The 23,745-nt window shown below is 44.8% G+C and overlaps 1 protein-coding gene across 1 annotated transcript in view; it reads right to left on the bottom strand.

Moving 5' to 3' along the window:
- TTC12 (tetratricopeptide repeat domain 12) overlaps positions 1-12,061 on the bottom strand; it is a 49,417-nt gene extending 37,356 nt beyond the window's left edge. The window contains exons 1-4 of the mRNA XM_052652913.1: positions 12,004-12,061; positions 2,069-2,232; positions 1,510-1,531; positions 802-879 (exon numbers count right to left, since the gene is read on the bottom strand). Coding sequence (XP_052508873.1) covers positions 802-879; positions 1,510-1,531; positions 2,069-2,232; positions 12,004-12,061 — 322 coding nt within the window. The remainder of the gene's footprint in view (positions 1-801; positions 880-1,509; positions 1,532-2,068; positions 2,233-12,003) is intronic.
- Positions 12,062-23,745: the final 11,684 nt, after the last annotated feature.

Genomic DNA, 23,745 nt, shown 5'->3' with positions numbered 1-23,745 from the left:
TCGGAATATCCCAAGCTTGCCACAAAGAGCGAAATCTACACATTCAGCGTCTAATAAAAAGATTCAAACGACTAATTTTCTAGCAAATATGGAATCATTCGGATCTGCAGCACACATAGCACTGAGTGGTATAAATGCTGAAAGTATTCTTCTGTAATATGTATGCCCCCCATCCCACGACCACACACACACACAACCCCAGCTCTTTCTTTTCCTTTATTTCCTCTCTCCTTTCTCCCAGCTTGGGGCTTCCCTCATAGCTCAGTTGGTAAAGAATCCACCTGCAATGCAGGAGACCTGGGTTTGATCTCTGGGTTGGGAAGATCCCCTGGAGAAGGGAAAGGCCACCCACTTCAGTATATCTGGCCCGGAGAACTCCATGGATGACATAGTCCATGGGGTTGCAGAGTCGGACACGACTGAGCGACTTTCACTTTCTCCCAGCTCGGTTTGCTTGTTTCATTTTTCTTTTTCACATCTGCATCTGTGCCTCAGGCTAGGGACTGGTACCTCACTCCCACCCCTCCCTACTTTCCGAGCATCCTTTAGTGCTGCTACATTCAGCGATATGCTTTAGAAACAGGTCTGACTGTGGAGGCTATCTCAGGGCTGTGTCTGCCTCTCCACCTGTTGCAGTAGAAACAGAAAACAGCTTTCTGCCTGGCCAGGGCCCACTGCCTCAGGCGCATTCTGAACCCACTGACTGGGAATCTTGATGTCCCCAGACAGCAGCATAAACTCCCCTGCTTTCTCCAGCACAAATCATCCCTGCCATTAAAAAGTGAAAAGACTGACAATTACCATCTGCTAAGACTTTGTTTTCCCTTCTTCTTTTGGCACGTTCTTTAGCATCCTTCTCCAGAGATGCCAAGAAGGCTTCTGACAACAGAGTGATTTCAAATATTAAAAAAGAAAAATCCAAATACTATAATCAGTTCTTTAGCTCAAATTCAGAAAAAAGCCACTTTAGAGTTTTAGAGCCACACGTTTCATGCATACACATGTAGGCACATGCACACACGCACACGCACGCGTGCACACACACACACAGATTTCGGAGACAACTGAAATGACATTTTCTTAATTTGACATTAAATGGGAATCTGTGTGATGTATTATTATACATGATGACTATGTCTGTGCTTCAAATTTGAATTATGCCTTTTAAAAGAGTTTTTCTTTGAAGACAGACTCTTTTGGTTCCACTTAGCATAATGAGCTGCTGAGCTGAGCAACTGAGAAGCTCTCTGGATCCTTCTGAGTAGCTAAGAGTAAACTGGATGAAGCAGAATAACTGAATTCAGTGTACAAAAGATTGGCCAGGAGAACACAGGAAAAATCCTCTGAGCACCATCCTCTCTGACCACTAGTAACAGAATTGGGTGATCAGTAGGTTTTTGTTTATGGTTGTTTGTAAGCCCAGAGGCTATAATGTAAGGGTTTAGAAGCCACAATAAACATTGACTTTAAATGAATAACACACATTGGGAGCAGAGACGCTGTCCTTACCTGTGTTTATTTCATCTGCATCCTGCACAGCAGACGTTATCATAAAAACAAAGAAACAAATTTCAAAAACTACTCTCTTATTTATACATATACAAACGAAGAAGGCAGATAAATTTCAAGGGGGGAGTAGTGTCCTTTCCTTTAACCATAATACTAGAAGGCTCCAAATTCAGGGGGCTTGCTTTAAATCAAGAGATCTGAGTATGGGCATAGTTGTTATGGGGCTAGTCTGAAGAACCAGGGACTCCAGCTGTGGCTGTATGAATTGGAACTATGACTTAGTAAGCTGTTACATTAACAGCTTAAAAATGGTCCTAATCTCTGGGTGGAGAGGCCAAATTTTCATTAAAACTAACCAAAAGGATTGTTTAAGGATGACTCAGAAAGACCAAGAAAAATATATCAGAGTTTATACTTCCTTGTGAAAAATGTAGTGATTCTAAAGAACAAGTCTGTTTCAGCCTCACCAGGCAGTTGAGATTAAACCACTCCTTCCCCTGTTTCATGCAGACTTCCTTGCTGGGTCTACATAGATAACTCCACGATAAGGAAAGGGCACCTTCATGGGAGCTTGTGGGGGACTGATCATGGTCTTGTTCACGGTGGTCCGGCACTCGTCCTCCACTCGGTCCCCCTCTGTGAACTGTAGTCTCTTTTCCGTCTCAAGGACTGCTTTCTCTCGTACGACTGGATCATCAGAATTCATCTCCTGAATTAAACTGGCTAGGGGAGAAATCAGGTGAATCATTCAAGTAAGGTCTTCAAAAAGAAAGACCCTATTCGATACCAATGATGGTGCAGTAAATTTCATGGGGAAGGACTTTTATTTTTTCCAGGTTTTTGAGATACAATTGACCCACGACAATGTGTAAGTGAGGTGTACCACATGGTCATCTGATACAGGTATACAGTGAGAAATGATTCCCACATCAAGATGAGTTAACATATTCATATTTCAATTTTTTGTGTGTGAGTGGTGAGAACATTTAAGATCCCCTTTCAGCAACTTTAAAGTGAACAGTATTGTTAACTATAATCACTATGCTGTTTATTAGACTCCCAAAACTTATCCACCTACTGTGGACTTCCCTGGTGGCTCAGACGGTAAAGCGTCTGTCTACAATGTGGGAGACCTGGGTTTGATCCCTGGGTTGGGAAGATTCCCTGGAGAAGGAAACGGCAACCCACTCCAGTACTCTTGCCTAGAAAATCCCATGGATGGAGGAGCTTGGTGCAGGCTACTGTCCATGGGGTCACAAAGAGTCGGGCATGACTCAGTGACTTCACTTCACTTTACTTCACAGAGTTTGTGTAAATGCATGTATTTAAACATCCTAAATAAATGTGTCTTTTTTTTAAATAAAATGTGCGTTCCTTTGCAACTTAGCTTTTTTCTCTTAGTATGCTTTAAAGATATGTTCTTGAAACAAATAGTTGCAGTTGATTCATTTTACTTATTTTACGTAGGTGATTCATTCTTATTGATGGACCTCCAGGTGTTTTAAATTTTTTTTCTACAGCAAATAAATGCTGAATTGAATACATGTATATATTTCCCCATGCACGTATGTGACATATTCTTTAGGCTATGGCTATATCAATTTTTATTCCTACAAGCTGTGTACGAGAGTTCCTGTGCCTCCACATCCTTGTTCTCACTTGTTATACTTCTACGTTGCTTTCACTATAATGCGTTTATCTCCTTAATGTTGTCATTTGCCTTTTCGTGAATGTGACTGGGATCCAGCATCTTTTCATTGGTTTTGTAGGCTATCTGGATTTCCTTTTCTGTGAATTGCCTGCTCCTATTATCCATTGGGTTGTCTTTTTCTTATTATGAGTATTTTATATATTCTGGACTGTTATGCATATTTGTGAACATTTGTCTACTTGGGTATGGTGTGTTTTTAATTTGTTTTTATGGAACCTTCCATTGAAGAGATTTTCTATGTGTTAAATGTACCAATATTTCCCCTTATGACTTATGCCTTTGTGTATATTAAGTTTACAAATACACTCTCGTGTGTCTTCTAAAAGTTTTAACATTTTGTTTTTCTCATTAAGGTATTTAATCCACCTGGAGCCGACTTGCTCTTTTTTTTTTTTGGCTGTGCGGACATGCAGGGCTCTTGGTTGCCCAACCAGGGATCAAGGCTGTGCCCCTGCAGTGGGAGCATGGAGTCTTTAACCACTGGACCACCGGGGAAGTCCCCTGGAGCAGACTTTGTGTAGGGCAGGAGCACCATTTGTTGAAGAGTCCCTGCTTTCTCACTGATACGCTGTGTCATCCCTGTTTTATGTCGCATGTGTGAACCTGCTCTGGGGCTCTTCATTCTGTTCTACCGGATGGCCTGTCTTTTCCAGCACCCAAACTGCCATGCATAATTACTACAGCTTTATAACAAAACTTGAGCATCTAGTAGGGGGACCCCACCTTCTTGTTTTTCTGCAAAATTTTCTGCATTATTTGTGGCGCTTTACTCTTTCATGTGAACTCTGGAATCAGCTTGTTGGCTTGTAAACGAAACATTCTGGGGAATCTGATCTATCCCAGGTGGCACTAGTAGTAGCAGCTGTCAGTTGTGTCCGACTCTGTGACCCCACGGACCGCAGCCCACCAGGCGCCTGTCCATGGGACTCTCCAGGCAAGAACACTGCAGTGGGTAGCCATTCCCTTCACCAGGGGATCCTCCCGACCCAGGGATCAGATCCGGGTCTCCTGCACTGTAGGCACATTCTTTACCACCTGAGCCACCACAGAAGCCCCCCTACCTCCTAGAGGGGAGAATATTTTATTTATAATACCAAAATAAATCCATCAAAATGTATGCAAGACCTTTATGGAGAAAATTATAAAATTTAATCAAAAGAGCTCCCAGGGGTCAAAACTGAAACAATTTGAGCAAGAAAACAAACATGATAGTATTGTATTAAATATCCATGAGTCTCTATGGAGATTTACCTTACATATTTACTTATTTATCTATTCATCATTTGTTTACATCCATACAGAAAACTTTAATTTCAATTAAATTTTATAATTTTCTCCATAAGAAATTTCTTTATATATATTTAGAAACATATATATTTATAATTTTCTTTATATTTATAGTTTTCCCCATAAAAAAAACACTGCATGTATTTTGATGGCTTTGTTTTGGTATTGTTAATGAAGTGTTGTGGGTGTATAGCAAGTATATAAGAATGCAACTGAACTTTATACACTAAACTTATATCTAAAAACCTTGCTCAATTTACTTCTTTAATAATTTATTTACAGATATTCTTGAATTTTTCTCTGTAGACTCTCACACTGCCCAAAGATAACATGAGTTTTAGCCTTTCAAACTTCTCTACTTTTTATCCATTTTCCTTATTTCCACAACAACCAGTAAAGTGCTAAATAAAAGCAATGGTAGTATCTGAGTCTTGTTCTGGACTTTTAAGAGAATCCTTAGTTCACTACAAGTATGAATGTCTGCATGAGGGTTTGCAGGGCTTTCCAGGAAGCACTAGCAGTAAAGAACCTGCCTCCTAATGGAGGAGATGTGAGTTTGATCCCTGGGCTGGGAAGATGCCTGGAGGAGGGCATGGCAATCCACTCCAGTATTCCCACCTGGAGAATATCATGGCCAGAGAAGCCTGGTGGGCTATGATCCACAGGGTTGCAGAGTCGGACACGACTGAAGTGGCTTCACGCAAGCTCATGAGGGTTTGCAATGAGGCTGCAGTCAGTATTCTTCCAGGTTGCCTTCTAGTCTCGGTCGACAGGAATTTTTATCATAAGTTGGCTTTGAAGTCTAACAAACTCTTATTTCAAGTTTTTGTATCAGCTAAAATGATCTTATGGCTTTTCTCTTTTAAAATGTTAAAATTTAAAAGGACGTTAACACATTTTCTAGTATTCAACCATTCTTGCGTTCTTTAGGCAGACCAACTTGACCATGATAAATTATGTTTTAATTCACCACTGGATTTGGTTTTCTAGCATTGTAATTAAGATTCTAACTATATTTATAAATAATAATGCCCTATATTTTCTTCTAGTAATATACACTTTTTATTTCAGTGTCTCGTTTCATATAATGATCAGGGGGTGTCCTCTGTTTTCTCTTCTCTGTAAAAATTTGTATAAGATGGGAATTATCAGCTTTTCAAATAGCTGGAGGGACTTGAAAGTTTGCAATTTTAGAGATTTTTATCTTCCTTGTGAATTTTCCCTTTGAAATTACAGTCTAGGCTTTAAAGTCGATTTTGTCTGATAGTAATATTCAACATCTACTTTCCTTTGGATAGTATTTACATCACAAATATTTTTTCATTTTCAAAAGCAGAGACATTACTTTGCCGACTAAGGTCCGTCTAGTCAAGGCTATGGTTTTTCCTGTGGTCATGTATGGATGTGAGAGTTGGGCTGTGAAGAAGGCTGAGCACCGAAGAATTGATGCTTTTGAACTGTGGTGCTGGAGAAGACTCTTGGGAGTCCTTTGGACTGCAAGGAGATCCAACCAGTCCATTCTGAAGGAGATCAACCCTGGGATTTCTTTGGAAGGAATGATGCTAAAGCTGAAACTCCAGTACTCTGGCCACCTCATGAGAAGAGTTGACTCATTGGAAAAAACTCTGATGCTGGGAGGGATTGGGGGCAGGAGGAGAAGGGGACGACTGAAGATGAGACGGCTGGATGGCATCACGGACTCGATGGACGTGAGTCTGAGTGGACTCCGGGAGATGGTGATGAACAGGACTGGAAAAGGTCAGTTTTTATTCCAATTCCAAAGAAAGGCAATGCAAAAGAATGCTCAAACTACCGCACAATTGCACTCATCTCACATGCTAGTAAAGTAATGCTCAAAATTCTCCAAGCCAGGCTTCAGCAATACGTGAATCATGAACTCCCTGATGTTCAAGCTGGTTGTAGAAAAGACAGAGGAACCAGAGATCAAATTGCCAACATCCACTGGATCATGGAAAAAGCAAGAGAGTTCCAGAAAAACATCTATTTCTGCTTTATTGACTATGCCAAAGCCTTTGACTGTGTGGATCACAATAAACTGTGGAAAATTCTGAAAGAGATGGGAATACCAGACCACCTGACCTGCCTCTTGAGAAATCTGTATGCAGGTCAGGAAGCAACAGTTAGAACTGGACATGGAACAACAGACTGGGTCCAAATAGGAAAAGGAATGCATGCTGGGATTCATGGGGTCGCAAAGAGTCGGACACGACAGAGCGACTGCACTGAACTGAAGGTTCAACTTTTCTGAGTCCTTAATTTTAATGTGTCTGTTTTATACAGCACAATAACTGATTTTAAAAAAATACAATCTGACAATCTGTTTTAACTGGAGATTAGTCTATTTATTTTACCATTATTGATTTAATGTTTAGACTAATTTTCACTATATTTCATGTCTTGTATTTACATTTTCTTCCCTTCTTTTCCTATCTTCATTGGAGTCACTGAGTTTCTTTATTCCTTTTTTACCCTCTACAAGCTTAGATCCTATGCTTTGCTTTTCTAGTCTTATAATGGAAACTCTTTCCATTTTAACAAACATGCTTAACAAATTAAAAGCTTCGTGTCTATCATGTTTTATCCAGCCTTTCTAGATGTATTGTAGTATGTGGGAGGGATTTTAGAGTCTCTCACCAGTAATATTACTGGAAATGGAGATCCCACTTACTCTTCTATCCACTACAGTTTGGTTTCTCCTGCTCCAAAGTTTTTCCCACCAAAGGTACAAATGATTTTCATGTTGTTACATTTAGTGATCATTCTTTAGTGCCTGTTTTGATCAAGCTCTCTGAAACATCTGACAAATGCTGCCCACTTCCTTCTCTAGGAGACGATCTTTTCCCCTTTGCTTCCATAACATGAACTTCACCCAATTTTCTGCCTGCCTCTCCAGTCATTGCTTTTGGTCTCCTTTGCTTGCTCCTGCTTTCCTCTCCTACATATCTTCTAAATCACGGCGATCCGCAAGGCTCTGCCTGAGCCCTCCTCTCTCTGCTCGAGCTTCTCAGGAATTCCTGCTCTTTCCCAAGGCTCTGTGTGCCATGCAGATCCCAGCACCTCCTAAGCTAAACTCCTCAGCTACTCTCCTCTCCTAGGCTCAGACTCACAAAGCCAACTGCCTTCTGAACATCTTCACTGGGATGCCTTACTCATCAAACTTGACCTGCCCATCCTCTTTCTCCCAAAACTGTTCTTTCAAATGCCCCTACCTCAGCAGATGGCCCAACCATCCACCTGTCATTCAATCAAGATTCTCAGACTCATTTGTAAGCTTTTGCTCTCTGCCCTCTTAGCCATCAACACTAAAGCTTGTCAAATAAGGTCTGAAATATCTCTTCAAACTCTGCTTGTGTCCATTCCAGCCCCATTCTCTTCTCCCTAGAACACTGTGACAGCCTCCTAGTTGGCCCTCGGCACCTGTATTCTTGTCTCCTCTCGTCTACATCTACACCATGGCCAGAGTGACTTTCCTAAGATGTAGATCTGACCACGTTTCCACTCCGAATAAACCCTCTAAAATATTCCCATTGCTCTCAGGATGAACACGAGTTCCTTACCATGGCTGTCAAGGTCTTCCCTGATCTGGCCTCTCTGGACTCAGATGAGACCCTTCTCTCCTTGATCTCTTCTCTCCAGCTACACTTAATCTTCTAGGTTCTCAAGGGTGTCACATTCTCACTTAACTTTCAGCTTTCCTATCTACTTTCTCCTCATTTACAGTACTCCCCTATCTCTCCCCAATGGCCAACTCCTACTCACACTTCAGATCTGTGCTTAAATCTCATCCTTCTGGGAAGCCTCCATTTGTCGATTGAATTGTACCCCTCTCCCCCAGTTCCTATGCTGAAGTCTTAACTCCTGCACTGTGACTGTATTTGGAGATGAGGCTTTCAAAGAGGTCATGAAAGATAAATGAGGTCATAAGGTGGGGCCTTAAACCATTTGGATTAGTGTCCATACAAGAGGAGGAGGCGCCAGGAATGTGCACACACAGAGAAGAGAGCCATGAGAGGACACAGTTAGAAAGGGCGGTCTGCAACCCAGGGAGGGAGGGCTCAGGAGAACACACACAGAGAAGAGAGCCATGAGAGGACACCGTTAGAAAGGGTGGTCTGCAACCCAGGGAGGGAGGGCTCAGGAGAACACACACAGAGAAGAGAGCCATGAGAGGACACAGTTAGAAAGGGCGGTCTGCAACCCAGGGAGAGAGGGCTCAGGAGAACACACACAGGGCTCAGGAGAACACACACAGAGAAGAGAACCCTGAGAGGACACAGTTAGAAAGGGCAGTCTGCAACCCAGGGAGGGAGGGCTCAGGAGAACACACACAGAGAAGAGAACCCTGAGAGGACACAGTTAGAAAGGGTGGTCTGCAACCCAGGGAGGGAGGGCTCAGGAGAAACAAACCTAACACCTTGATCATGGACTCCTGACCTCCAGACCGTGGCAAAAATTAATTTCTGTTGCTTAAGTCCCCCAGTCTGCAGTATCTTGTTACAGCAGCCCAAATAGATTCATACAACTCCCTTAACTGAGTTAGATTCCTTGGCATGTTTAGCATGTTACAAATCTCTCTTTGTAGCATACACAGCTGAAATTACTTGTTTAATACCTGCCTTTTCTCACTGGATTGTAGGTATCAGGAAGGAAGATGGTTCTTATTCACTGTTACTGCTCTTGCCAGGGTCTAGCAACACTCAATACATAATGAGCACCCAAGAAATGAATGTATAGAATCTATACACATGTGACTATATACATTTAAATTATGTATAAATGAAATAGGGCATCCCAGGTGGCACAGTGGTAAAAAATCTGACTGCCCATGTAGGAGAGGCAAGAGATGAAGGTTTGACCCCTGGGGCTTCCCTGGTGGCTCAGAGGTAGGGAATACGCCTGCCCAACAGGAGACATGGGTTCAATCCCTGGGTTAGGAAGATCCCCTGGAGAAGGAAATGGCAACCCGCTCCAGTATTCCTGCCTGGAGAATCCCATGGACAGAGGAGCTTGGTGGGCTACAGTCCACGGGGTCACAAAAGAGTTGGACATGACAGCGACTAAACAACAACTACAGATAAATGAAGCAATAGGGGAGCTCACTTGATGAGGAGCACTAGCCACATTTCAAACCCTCGATGGCCACCTGCGGCCATTGGTTACATCGTGCACAGGGCAGATTATAGAACGAATCTGTCATCACAGAAAGTTCTACATACAGTATTGATATAAATGATATGGGAATGAACTTGGGGTATGAATGAGTGTTAGCCGGATAAAGAAAGATGAAGAGGCAGAGGGAAGGAAGCCAACAGGCAGAGCAGGAGCTTCAGGGGGGTGTGTGGGGAACAGAAGTACTTTGTTGCTCAAGTGTGAGGTAAGGAGAGGCGAGAGGCAAGGGTAGGGTCACGGAAGGACTTAGGTCCTGATGAGAGCTTGAAATTTATTGTGACTGCGGGAAGAATCCAAGCAGAGAAGTGTCTGGGTCAGATTTGCACTTTAGATACATTACTCTGTGGGGAGTGTGAGCCTGGAGGCAGGAAACCCAATCAGGGGGTTGTTGAAATAGTCTGGATTAGAGAAGCAGAACAAAGGGAAGTTGGGAGAGGACAGAGCTGAAGAAAGCAAGCAAATCTGAGGGCTAATTAAATTCAGGGCTGAGAGAGGAGGGGTAGGCCAGTATGACTTGTAAATTTAGGGGATGATAGTGCCACCAAGTGAGACTGGAATGCAGGGGAGGGTAGGAGAAGCAAGTTTTATTTGGGGTCGGGGGGACAGAGAGGAAAGACACAATCAGCTGAACTCTGGACACAGGAAGTTCCTGGTGTTTGAGGGACACAGGGATGTGACAGTTGGCACAGAGGCTGCAGATCAAAAGCGCAGCTGGCAATTGAGATGTGGGGTCATCAACAAGGGTGGGAGCTAAAACTGCATGCTTGGGCTAAACCACCAGCAGAGAAAGCGGTGAGCAGTGGGCCAGGCCAGAACAACATGCGGGGACGGGCAGAGGAGAGGCCCGTGACAAACGCAGAGAACACACCAAGGATGTTATCATCTGTGAAGCTGCCTGGACTATTTTTAAAACAATTTTATTCTTTGGACCCATACGGCCCATAAGAAGCAACAACTTCAATGTATTTCTATCAGATAAGTTTTGCTTTATTGTCGGTTTTCTTGTTTCTACCCTCAAAAAGTCCATGGGGTCGCAAAGAGTCGGACACGACTGAGTGACTGAACTGACTGACCCTCACAAGCTCCCTGAAGCCTGAACAGGGACTGAGGGCTTTGGAATCTCCTGCATGTGGTCTGTGCGATCAGCGTGTCCTCTGAGAGCCCACCTATCTGAGCTGCAGAAGGGTCTTCCTGCCCAGAGGAAGAGACAGGGGTGTGGCCCCTGTAATGTCATAGACACTGAGGGAGGCCACTTGACTTTGCCTCTGCAGCTCAAAGGGCTTCCCAGGTGGCACCAGTGGTTCTTGGGTTGGGAAGATCCCCTAGAGGAGGGCATGGCAACCCACTCCAGTATTCTTGCCTGGAGAATCCCATGGACAGAGGAGTCTGGTGGGCTACAGTCCATGGGGTCGCAGAGTTGGACAGGACTGAGCAACTGAACTGACTGACCCGCAAACAAGCTCCCTGAAGTCTGAACAGGGACTGGGTACTCTGGAATCTCCTGTACGATGGTCTATGTGATCAGCGTGTCATCTGAGAGCTTGTCTGAGCTGTGGAAGGGTCTTCCTGCCTAGAGGAATAGAGCCGGGGTGTGGCAACTAGGAGCTGTCCATGTAATGTGATGGACACTGAGGGAGGCCACTTGACTGCCTCTGCAGCTCAAAGGGAGTCCCGGGTGGCACCAGTGGTAAAGAACCTGCCTATGAATGCAGCAGACATGAGAGATGCGAGTTCGATCCCTGGGTCGGGAAGATCCCCTGCAGGAGGGCGTGGCAACCCACTCCAGTGTTCTTGCCTAGAGAATCCCATGGACAGAGGAGTCTGGTGGGCCACACTCCACAGGGTCGCAGAGTCGGACAGGACTGAAGTGACTTAACACAAACACACGTGCTGCATCTCAAAACCAGAAATGGCTCTGCCCCCAGAAAAGACGGATTCCAGATCAATGAGGCTCCTGAGTGACCTCAAATGGAAGAGCTAGGCTCATTGGTGATGGGGAAATGTAAGCTCCTTTTGACCTGCTTCTACACAGAAGGGGAGAGAATACGGAGAAGAGCGGTTGAATTCCCGTCAGAATATTAACAGCTTCACTGATACCAATTAACAGCCAGAAAATATTAGCCCCAGGCTTCAATATAACTTGTTTCTCAATACGCTCTTCTGTTTAATCTCAGTGACATTTTTTTTCCTTAAGAGTCATAAACCTGTCAGGCAACCCAGGAACTAACCTAGAGCAATCATCTCTCTTTAGTCACTCCACTGTCCTAAAGTAAAATTTAATTTGTATATGATTTACTGGTACTTACTGATTTCGTCCACATTTTTAAGAAATTTCTGCAAGTCTTCCTCTTGATAGTCAGCCATTGTGAACCAGAATCCCTGAGGGAAGCAGCATACACGATGAAAATTAATAATAATAAAATGCTAAACAGAATTTGTCAGGCTTATTAGCCTGCTAAAACCAAGAGCCAAGTGATTATTTTAAAGACAGATTTGTGTTTACAAAAGTCATGAATAACAAGCCGGGTGGTCTACTTCATTCTGACTCCTGTTAAGGCCAAGGAACACTCACTACATGTGGTGATATTGCCAGAAAGCTGCCAGCCTCCTCCAATGGGGAAACTGCTCTGCAAAATGTCCCTACAAAGCCCACGTCGACTGCTGATAAGGGACCTGGTGTGCAGGAGACCAGGCAGAGTAGCTAAGCCACCAGGGATAGAGGACACTAACCCTTGACTTTGATCTTGACTTCCCTGGTGGCTCAGATGGTAAAGCGTCTGCCTACGATGTGGGAGACCCGGGTTCAATCCCTGGGTCGGGAAGATCTCCTGGAGAAGGAAATGGCAACCCACTCCAGAAATCCCATGGATGGAAAATCCCATGGATGGCGGAGCCTGTAGGCTACAGTCCATGGGGTCCCAAAGAGTCGGACACGACTTCACTTTCACTTGATATTGACAGGCTGGCCCAGCCAGAAGTTTGGACCTGATCTTGCGACAGGTAACCAGAAACAGGTAATCTGCATCTACATGTTCAAACTTGTTTAAAATATAAGCCTCGGGCTTGTTTCTGAGAAGTGAAGAGAAGCTACAAATTGACTGAGAAAGTGGAACCTGACAGTCCAGCCTTGTCTTCATCTCTCCAGGTACTTTAGCTGGATCACCTCTCAGCTGTTTTTGAGTGGAAAGGCCAGTGGTTCCCAAAGGTCCACCCACAGATCATAAAAATCAAGCAAAAACTGACTTAGTACACAGATTCCTCAGCCTTAGCCCAGAGCCCCTCAGTAAGCTTGAGAGAGTACCCAGAAGTGTACAGTTCTAAGCACTCTGCAAGTAATTCTGATTACAGTTAGGTTTAATAGTAGTCTTCGAAGCCACATTTGACTGGATATTCCAAATCTGCCAGGAACAAGCTGTGAATTATTTGATCTCTTTGAGATTCTACCAGTTATATGAGCTGTGCTACCTTAGCTAAAGTCACAACCTCTCTGAGCCTTACAAGCCTCATTGGTTCTAGCAAACAGGGCTATTTGCGGACTAAATAAAACCGCCAGGCACTCGCGATGATGACTGGTTACTGTGAGGCATCATTATCTGTAAATCAGGGCAGGGGACTCGTGGCTTAACTAAATGATCCATAGGCTTCTTTCCAGCTCTAACAACTTAGGCTCCGGTGGAACTGAGGCCTAGCCAAGTGAGTTAACGTGCTCAAGGTTAGGAGGGGCAGAAGGCCGGCTCAGAACTACCCTGGGGCAGGCACCAAGCTCTCGGCTCCCAGGGCGGGGTCTGAGGGCGCTCCCTGCCTAGCCAGCAAACGCACGACAGGACGAGAAGGTCACGGCGGAGTGAGGCCCAAGAAGTTCTGCAGTGCGCGCTTCACCGGCTAGAAGCCTACGGATAGCCTGGAGCCTCAACGTGAGCTGGGGCCCAGACACGCCCCGCCCACCCAGAGCAGGAGGGCGGGGACGCGACATCGTTGCCTAGCAACTGCTCCACAGCGTCCACCCGCTCAGTACCCGCCATAGGAGTCCAAGCCCACAACTGATCCCATCCCATCCTCTGGAGCCCAAACCAGTGTCCTCTGCTCAGTTCTGACGGAGCGATCAGGACCAGACCTGAACGTGCGCAGGCTGGGCCACCCCGCTGCAGTTACCTGACCGCGCCCCCGTCCAGACAGGAAATGGCGGCTGTGGGCTGGCGGTGACCGACTCGGACCGGGGAGGGGCGTGGCCGAAGGTGGGCGTGGCCACATCGCCGAAGCCCCGCCCCGCCCCGCCCCGCCCCCGCGCTCAAGTTCGGGAGCACGCAGCCAAGTTCAGGGCCAGCTCAGGCTAGGGATCTCTGATTGGCATGAAGGAAAGGTGGAGGGGGCGGGCAGGAAAGCCCAAGTGACCTGCGCTGATCCCTAAATGAGCGCTAGGTTTTCACCTCTTTCTCCTCTAGGATTGGGGTAGGGGCGGTGGTGTCACTTCCAAACGGGCAAGGTCAACAGCGGTACTCGGGAGAGTCAGGCTTGCTTATTGGTATAAATGAGATCTTCGGAGAAGAGAGTTACATGACGACTCTTATCTTGAGTTTTCCCATGTGTGACATGGAGAAATGGCACTTTCTCATGAATTTTGGTTAAAGTGCCAGGCGCCTAGTCCAAAGGGCTAAGTTGGTTATTATCCAGGGAGTCGTAGGATTTAGAGCAAGAGACAATGCACTCATAGAGACTGATTTACTCTAAGGAACTGGCTCCCATTATCATGGACGCTGTAAAGTGCACCATCTGCACTTCAGTTCAGTCGCTCAGTTGTGTCCAACTCTGCGACCCGGTGGACTGCAGCACACCAGACCTCCCTGTCCATCACCAACTCCCCGAGCATGCTCAAACTCATGTCCATTGAGTCGGTGATGCCATCCAACCATCTCATCCTTTGTCATCCCCTTCTCCTCCTGCCTTCAGTCTTTCTCAGCATCAGAGTCTTTTCCAATGAGTCAGTTCTTCACATTTAGGGCCAAAGGATTGAAGCTTCAGCTTCAGCATCAGTCCTTCCAATGAATATTCAGGACTGATTTCCTTTAAGATTGACTGGTTTGATCTCCTTGCAGTTCAAGGGACACTCAAGAGTCTTTTCCAACACCGTAGTTCAAAAGCATCAATTCTTCAGCGCTCAGCTTACTTTATAGTCCAATTCTCACATCCATACATGACTACTGGAAAAAACAGAGCTTTAACTACATGAACCTTTGTTGGCAAAATAATGTCTCTGCTTTTTAATATGCTGCCTAGGTTGGTCACAGCTTTTCTTCCAGGGAACAAGTGTCTTTTAATTTCATGGCTGCAGTTACTGTCTGCAGTGATTTTGGAGCCCCCCCCCCCCCCCCAAATAAAGTCTCTCACTGTTTCCATTGTTTCCCTGTCTATTTCCCATGAAGTGATGGGACCAGATGCCATGATCTTCGTTTTCTGAATGTTGAGCTTTAGGCCAACTTTTTCACTCTCCTCTTTCACTTTCATCGAAAGGCTCTTTAGTTCTTCACTTTCTGCCATAAGGGTGGTGTCATCTGCATATCTGAGGTTATTGATATTTTTCTTGGCAATCTTGATTCCAGCTCAGCTTCATCCAGAATTCATGAGGTACTCTGCATAGAAGTTAAATAAGCAGAGTGACAATATACAGTCTTGATGTACTCCTTCCCAATTTGGAACCAGTCTGTTGTTCCATGTCTGGTTCTAACTGCTGCCTCTTGACCCACATACAGATTTCTCAGGAGGCAGGTAAGGTAGTCTGGTAGTCCCATCTGTTTTTCCACAGTTTGTTTTGATCCACACAGTCAAAGGCATTGGTGTAGTCTATAAAGCAGAAGTAGATGTTTTTCTGGAACTCTCTTGCTTTTTCAATGATCCAACGGATGTTGGCAATTTGATCTCTGGTTCCTCTGCCTTTTCTAAAACCAGCTTGAACATCTGGAAGTTCACAGTTCACGTACTGTTGAAGCCTGCTTGGAGAATTTTGAGCATTACTTTGCTAGTGTGTGATATGAATGCAATTGTGCGGTAGTTTGAACATTCTTTGGTGTTGCCTTTCTTTGGGATTGGAATGAAAACTGATCTTTTCCAGTCCTGTGGCCACGGCTGAGTTTTCCAAATTTGCTGGCATATTGAGTGCAGCACTTTCACAGCATCATCTTTCAGGATTTGAAATAGCTCAACTGGAATTCCATCACCTCCTCTAGCTTTGTTCATAGTGATGCTTCCTAAAGCCCACTTGACTTTGCACTCCAGGATGTCTGGCTCTAGGTGAGTGATCACACCATCGTGGGTATCTGGGTCATGAAGATCTTTATTGTATAGTTCTTCTATGTATTCTTGCCACCTCTTCTTAATATCTTCTGCTTCTGTTAGGTCCATACCATTTCTGTCCTTTATTGAGCCCATCTTTGCATGAAATGTTCGGTATCTCTAATTTCCTTGAAGAGATCTCTAGTCTTTCCCATTCTGTTGTTTTCCTCTATTTCTTTACATTGGTCACTTAGGAAGCCTGTCTCATCTCTCCTTGCTATTCTTTGGAACTCTGCATTCGGATGGGTACAGTCATCTGTAGCTGTGCAAACTGGAGACCCAAGGAGCCACTAGAGTGAATCCCAGGACAAGTCCAAGGGCCTGAGAACTAGGAGAGCTGATGATGGTGTAGGTTCCAGGCTGAGTCTGAGTCCTAAGGCAGGAGAAGACCAAGGTCCCAGCCAAATACAGTCAGGCAGAGAGAGAGAGAATTCTGTTCAGGCCTTCAAATGATTGGTTGAGGCCCACCCACACTGGGGAGAGAGGTCTGCTTTACTCAGGCTCTTGATTCAAGTGTTAACCTCATCCAGAAATACAGACAAACCCTGAATAATGTTTAACTAAATATTTAAGTACTTGTGGGCCAGCCAAGTCAATGCATAAATTTAACTATCACAAATATCTGGTCCCCAGACTCAAAGAGCTTATCATCTAAGGGGTGTTCATGCTCAATTAGCAAATAATCACTTAAATTCTCATTGTGATAAGAGCTGTAAGATGTGAAGAGTGAAAAACAAAAGTACCAAAGGGTACTGTGTCTCCTCCAATGGCAGGTGGGTTCTTTACGACTAGTGCCACCTGGAAAGCCCACCAAAGGGTACTAAGAAAGTTTAGTCTCAAACCTTGGAGATTGTCCCTGAGGACATGATGCTTCTGCTGAGTCTTAAGGGATCAGTGGGCATTGGCCAGCTGGAGAAGGAGGTGGAAGCAGAGGGGCTGCATGGACAGTCAGGACAGAGCCTGACAAGGTCGAAGCATCAGCAGGAGGCCAAGCTTGGCTGTAGCCTGGAGCACAGAAAGCGGTTCACGATGAAGCCAGGCCAAGACCACACCGGGCCTTTGACAGGTTCCGAGTCTCCCCCTTAAGTGCTACAGGCAGCTTCCAAGGGACTTTAGGAGAGGAGCAACATGCTCAGATTTTTCATTTTAGAAAATCATTCTGGCTGCAATGTGGAGAATGATCTGGATCGAGGCCAGAGGAACACTGGGAGACACGTTAGAGGTTGTTGACAGTGTGTGTTGGTAGAGGGAATAGAGGGGATTAGATGAATTTGAGTTGTGTTTTGGAGGGAGAATTGAAAGCAAGGGGATAATAACAATGGCGTTAGGTTTCTGGCTTGAGCCAGAATAGGGCTCTCCATTGGCTGAGATGGAGAAAACTGGAGGAGAATCAGGTGGGGAGCCAGATAATGAGTTCAGGTTTATATTCAGTGCTAGAAGCCCATGAGTTATTCAAGTGTAGATGTTGAATAAATCAGTTGTCCTTTCTTAGTTACTCTCCTCTTCTTCATATCCTCCAATTTTTAGCAAAGCACAGACACCTAGAATAGATTGTATTTCCCAGCTCTCCTTATACATGACTGGGTCAATTAAATATAAGCAGAAAGGTGAGTGCTACTTCTAGATGTCATAAAAAAATTTTTTTCCTTCTCTTTACCTTTTATTCTTGTTGGTTGGAATGTGGACACAATGGCTGGAGCTGAATCAGTCATTTTGCGCCATGAGTTAGAAGCAGTATGCTGAAGATGGAAAGCCACAAGGTAGAAGGAATTCGTGTACTGATTGATGATCATGGAGTTTCTGTACTGGTTTGGACTACTGAACTCCATATTTCTGGGCAGCAAAGCTATTTACCCTCAACGATATGTCAGGTTCTCGGATTCTAAAGACTTCTATGTTGTTAGAGTAACTGTTATGTTGGGTTTTCTGTCACTCCCAGTGAAACCTAATGTTATCTGATATGCAAGGCACTGTTCATTTACTCAGCCATAAAGAAGGCTGAGCGCCGAAGAACTGATGCTTTTGAACTGTGGTGTTGGAGAAGACTCTTGAAAGTCCCTTGGACAACAAGGAGATCAAACCAGTCAATCCTAAAGGAAATCAGTACTAAATATTCATTGGAAGGACTGATGCTGAAGCTGAAGCTTCAACACTTTGGCCACCTGATGTGAAGAGCCAACTCATTAGAAAAGACCCTGATGCTGGGAAAGACTGAAAGCAGGAGGAGAAGGCGATGACAGAGGATGAGATGGTTGGACGGCATCACTGACTCAATGGACATGAGTTTGAGCAAGCTCTGGGAGATGGTTAACGACAGGGAAGCCTGGCATGCTGCAGTCCATGGGGTCGCAAAGAGTCAGAACCACTGAATGACTGAACAACAATTCATTTATTCAACTGTTTTAAACTTGATTTCCAATTTTTTTCATTACACATCTTTTCAAATAGTCCAAATGATGTCATGCAAAATAGAAATGTTGATATTTTAAATAAAACATGTCAACTTTAAAATAATTTGTTGTCTGAAGAACTCAAACACCAGAGAAATTTGGCACTGAGATCACATAATTAAAAAGCACGTGAAGGAATTCCCTGGTGGTCCAGTGGTTAAGATTTCGCCTTCCTATGCAGGGGTGCAGATTTGATCCCTGGTTGGGAGCTAAGATCCCACATGCCTCATGGCCAAAACACCAAAACATAAACAGAAGGAGCAATACTGTGACAAGTTCATTAAAGACTTTAAAAATAGTCCGCACCACCCCCAGAAAATCAAAAATCTTTAAATAAAAGCACATGACTAATGTTTTATGTTAGAAGTTATTTTTTTCTCTTCCAAGTCATATTTCCATTTTACAGCCCCCCCCTTCCCCGCACACACACATTCTGAATCCAGTCCTAAATATGGGGTATTTTCATGCTTCAGTATCTTTCACTGACCATCATAATTCTCTGCAACAGAAGTATCAACAAACATCGCTGGAGTATTTGCTTTAACCCTGCTATACGTCTGGGGTAGAGCCCCAGTCCTCACAGCCCAGTGAGGAAAGTGGATGCATAAACAGATTGTTCCAGGACCATGTGATTAGAACAGTCTAGCCATTAAGGAAGAGAAAACGGTGTCAGGCAAGTGCCCATAGAAATAGCAATTGACACAGTTAACGTGGAAGCTGAGTGTGTGGGGAGTGTTCTAGGCACAGGGGACAGACTGAGCAGAAATTTAGGAGGCAGGAAATATGTGTGAGAAAACAGAGACGTTCAAGGCAGGAGTGAGATGAGCCCATCAGAGATGTGGGCAGGGCCCAGAGTACCAGGGAGGGGAGCCACAGGGAGTGAGAAGTAGGGGAGAGACGAGGGAAAAGTCCAGGCAAGACACAGGAGAGAGATCTCAGCAGGAGGCATGCCAAAGAGAGGGAAGCTGTGTGTGCTCCTAGGTCAGGCTGGAATAACAGAACGCAGCCTCCACAGGCTCTTGAGGCATCTTCAAAGTCACCTCCGTCTTGGTGACATCTACGTGGGTCTCTGTCAAGCCCACACCTCACTCCAAGCCCCATTCTGATAAACCCAACAGGATAGCTAGACTACGAATCTTTTAAGAGAAGGGATTTTGCTTTATTTTGTCCTAATATTCCCAGCACCTCGTGCTCAGTTGGAACTATAAGAAAGAGATGTGTTGTAGAAGTGAGTTAATCTCTTGCTCTGCATGGAGAAAGGCTCAAATCTAAGTTATTCTAGATGGAAAAGGATTAACAGTGCTTGTAGTTTCTCTGTTTCAGTCTTCCCAGGGAGCTCCATGCTGGAGGACAAATGCTGTGATAGTCACAAAATACATTGCAGTATGAGGCTGATCACTTTAAAAGTGTCAGAAGTCCTAGGAAGCCTGGGTGGTGATGAACTGCCCACAAAGAAGCCGGGTTTCCTCCTGGTAGGCGTACAGCAGGATCTTACCTCTCTGTGGTCAGGTGACTTGCTCAGTGCTGTAACTGTGGTCAGAAGAAGTGAAATGGGCAGGAGCCTTTAAGAGCCAGAGTGCGGCTCACTGTACGGAGCCAGCCCTTCCCCCTGCTCTGCAGCCAGAGAACGGAGTGTGTGTCTGCCAGAGGCTCTGAATGAGAGGACAAGGACCAGAGATGCCCATCTACCTTTGCTGGACATGTGATACTAGGGAGGAACAGACATTTCCTGTGATCAGCAAATATTTTGGACCCCTTTGTTACATAGTGTAGCATAGCCCTTCATGTCCAACATGCCCATGCAGACCATTGTTCTTTGCTTGCTACAAAGACAAAACCTAGGGACCTTGTGCGCTGACGTATTAATAGATTATGATCATTTACACATAGTACATGATTAATATTTTAAGTGTCAAAGTCTGCCAATATTGAGGAAAACAGACTTAAAATTCATGTGCTGTTTTTCACTCAGTCGTGTCTGACTCTTTGCGACCCTATGGACAGTAGCCTTCCAGGCTCCTCTGTCCATGGGATTTCCCAGGCGAGAATACTGGAGTGGGTTGCCATTTCCTTCTCCAGGGGATCTTCCCAACCCAGGGATTGAACCCAGGTCTCATGCATCACAGGATGAATCTTCACCACTGAGTCACCAGGAAAGGTGACACGTTTCAAATACATTCCCCCTAGAGAACCCTGATGAATCACGCTTTCACAACTGCTACCTTCATCTGACCTAAATCCCTTGTGTGGGACTTAAATTTTACTTTTTCTTTACATCCTCAGTAAAAAGTTGGACAGTCAGTCGGTGATTTTCACTGTGTAATGAACCTGGACTTGGAGATCGTTTAAGCTCTCTCTCTTTCACTCTTCTCTCTTTTTGTGTAAACAGTTCTAGCTGTTTGCCTTTTCTCATCAATCATACTTTATAAACTTAGGAGAAATAAAGAAGAAAAAAAAATGTGTTTTTTCCCCCCGAGGACAACTGCATGAGGAATAAAGGAATTGTATGTTTGTCTCCTGGCAGGAGAAGGTGCAGACAAGGTCAGCCTGGAGACTGGACCCGAACAGACTACAAAGCTGTCCTGCTGGGCAACCCCCTCACGAAGGGTGCTGGGACTACAGTTCAGTGGGTTACTTTGGCTTCAAGATTTGGTGGGGAAAGAAACGAAGAATTTAACACTGACCCTTCCCTCCCTAAAGAGAATTCAAAGACCACATTTGAGTTTATTCCCCCAAACATATGTCCATTTTTTGAAAAACAGCTAAAATTCTTGCCTCTTGGACCCACCCTTTGCTCTCTCGCCTTATTAGAGATAGGGAAACAATTTCAGGATCTAGTCACAGATTTAGTCTGTGTGTCCACAGCGGGCAAGAGTCTTTCTTGGGATTTCTATGCACAATTAATGACATCACAATTATTAACAACTGCAATTGTGGCAATGACTATAGCAACCAACACTTGCTGAGTTGCTATGTGCTGACCATCCCACTTATGTCCTTTGTAAGATTTATTTAACTTCATTCTTTCAATGGCCTTGCAAGTTCCTATTCCCATTTCACAGACAAGAAATGCAACCAGGGAGGTCATGTTCCTTGCCAGAGGCTGAGCCAAGATGTGAAACCTGGTCTGAGTATCCCCCCACCTCCCGCCCGCTCTTGCCAGTTTGTAATATCACATCTCACTAAGTTGCCTCCCTGGTATCAGCTTTCCCTGGAGAGCTGTTTTCAACTTCATCCAGGACTATCCCAGGAGCCTCTGGCCCTAGCTCCATGTCATGGTTGTATCAACCTCAGTACTGGGTGCCCCAGCAGTTTTACAGGCTGGTCCAACCCTCCACGGGTGATGAATGCTTGTTTCCTGTAGCCCAGGCCCACGTCTCCCACTCCATTGGGAAAGACAGGGCGACTCTGAACAGTGTCCTCCTTTGGAGCCTCTGTGGATCCTAGGTCAACTCTGCCCGAAAAAGGAAGGGGAATTGGGCCTTGACTTCCAGGTGGAGAGTGCTGCCCATCTCTACCTTGTGTGGAGCAGTACTGCCACCGTGTGGACAGACTGGCTCAGTTCAGTTCAGTCGCTCAGTTGTGTTGGACTCTGCGACCCAAGGGACTGCACCAAGCCAGGCTTCCCTGTCCATCACCAACTCCCGAAGCTTGCTCAAACTCATGTCCATTGAGTCGGCGATGCCATCCAACCATCTCATCCGCTGTCGTCCCCTTATCTTCCTGCCTTCCATCTTTCCCAGCATCAGGGATTTTTTCTAATAAGTCAGTTCTCGCATCAGGTGGCCGAAGTATTGGAGCTTCAGCTTCAGCATCAGTCCTTCCAATGAATATTCAGGACTGATTTCCTTTAGGATGGACTGGTTGGATCTCCTTGCAGTCCAAAGGACTCTCAAGAGTCTTCTCCAACACCACAGTTCAAAAGCATTAATTCTTTGGCGCTCAGCCTTCTTTATGGTCCCACTCTCACATCCATGCATGACCACTGGAAAAACCATAGCTTTGATTACATGCACCTTTGTCAGCAAAGTAATGTCTCTACTTTTAATATGCTGTCTAGGTTGATCATAGCTTTTTTTCCAGGGAACAAGTGTCTTTTAATTTCATGGCTGCAGTTACCATCTGCAGTAATTATGGAGGCCCCCCAAAATAAACTCTGTCACTGTTTCCATTGTTCCACCATCTATTTGCCATGAACTGATGGGACCAGATGCCATGATCTTAGTTTTCTGAATGTTGAGCTTTAGGCCAACTTTTTCACTCTCCTCTTTCACTTTCATCAAGAGGCTCTTTAGTTCTTCTTCACTTTCTGCCATAAGGGTAGTGTCATCTGCATATCTGAGGTTATTGATATTTCTCCCGGCAATCTTCATTCCAGCTTGTGCTTCATCCAGCCCAACATATCTCATGATGTACTCTGCATATAAGTTAAATAAGCAGGGTGACAATATACAGCCTTGACAAACCCCTTTCCTGATTTGGAAATAGTCCATTGTTCCATGTCTGGTTCTAACTGTTGTTTCTTGACCTGAATACAGGTTTCTCAGGAGGCAGGTCAGGTGGTCTGGTATTTCCACCTCTTGAAAAATTATCCACAGTTTGTTGTGATCTACACAGTCAACGGCTTTGGAGTGGTCAATAAAGCAGTAGTAGATGCTTTTCTGGTATTCCCTTGCTTATTCGATCCAACGGATGTTGGCAATTTGATATCTGGTTCCTCTGCCTTTTCTAAGTCCAGCTTGAATATCTGGAAGTTCATGGTTCATGTACTGCTGAAGCCTGGCTTGGAGAATTTTGAGCATTACTTTACTAGTGTGTGAGATGAGTGAAATTGTGCAGTAGTTTGAGCATTCTTGGCATTGCCTTTCTTTGGGATTGGAATGAAAACGGACCTTTTCCAGTCCTGTGGCCACTGCTGTGTTTTCCAAATTTGCTGGCATATTGAATGCAGCACTTCCACACCATCATCTTTGAGGATTGAAATAGCTCTACTGGAATTCCATCACTTCCTCTACTTTGTTTGTAGTGATGCTTTATAAGGCCCACTTGACTTTGCATTCCAGGCTATGTGCTCTAAGTGAGTGATCACACCACCGTGTATCTGGGTCATGAAGATATTTTTTTGTATAGTTCTTCTGTGTAGTCTTGCCACCTTTCTTAATATCTTCTGCTTCTGTTGGGTCCATACCATGTCTGTCCTTTATTGTGCCCGTTTTTGCATGAAATTTTCCCTTGGTATCTCTAATTTTCTTGAAGAAATCTCTAGTCTTT

The sequence above is a fragment of the Budorcas taxicolor genome, chromosome 15 (assembly GCF_023091745.1).
Source record: "Budorcas taxicolor isolate Tak-1 chromosome 15, Takin1.1, whole genome shotgun sequence".
Classification (NCBI taxonomy): Eukaryota; Metazoa; Chordata; class Mammalia; order Artiodactyla; family Bovidae; genus Budorcas; species Budorcas taxicolor.
Note: the sequence above shows the minus strand (reverse complement) of the source record. Positions and strands in the feature narration are given on the sequence as shown.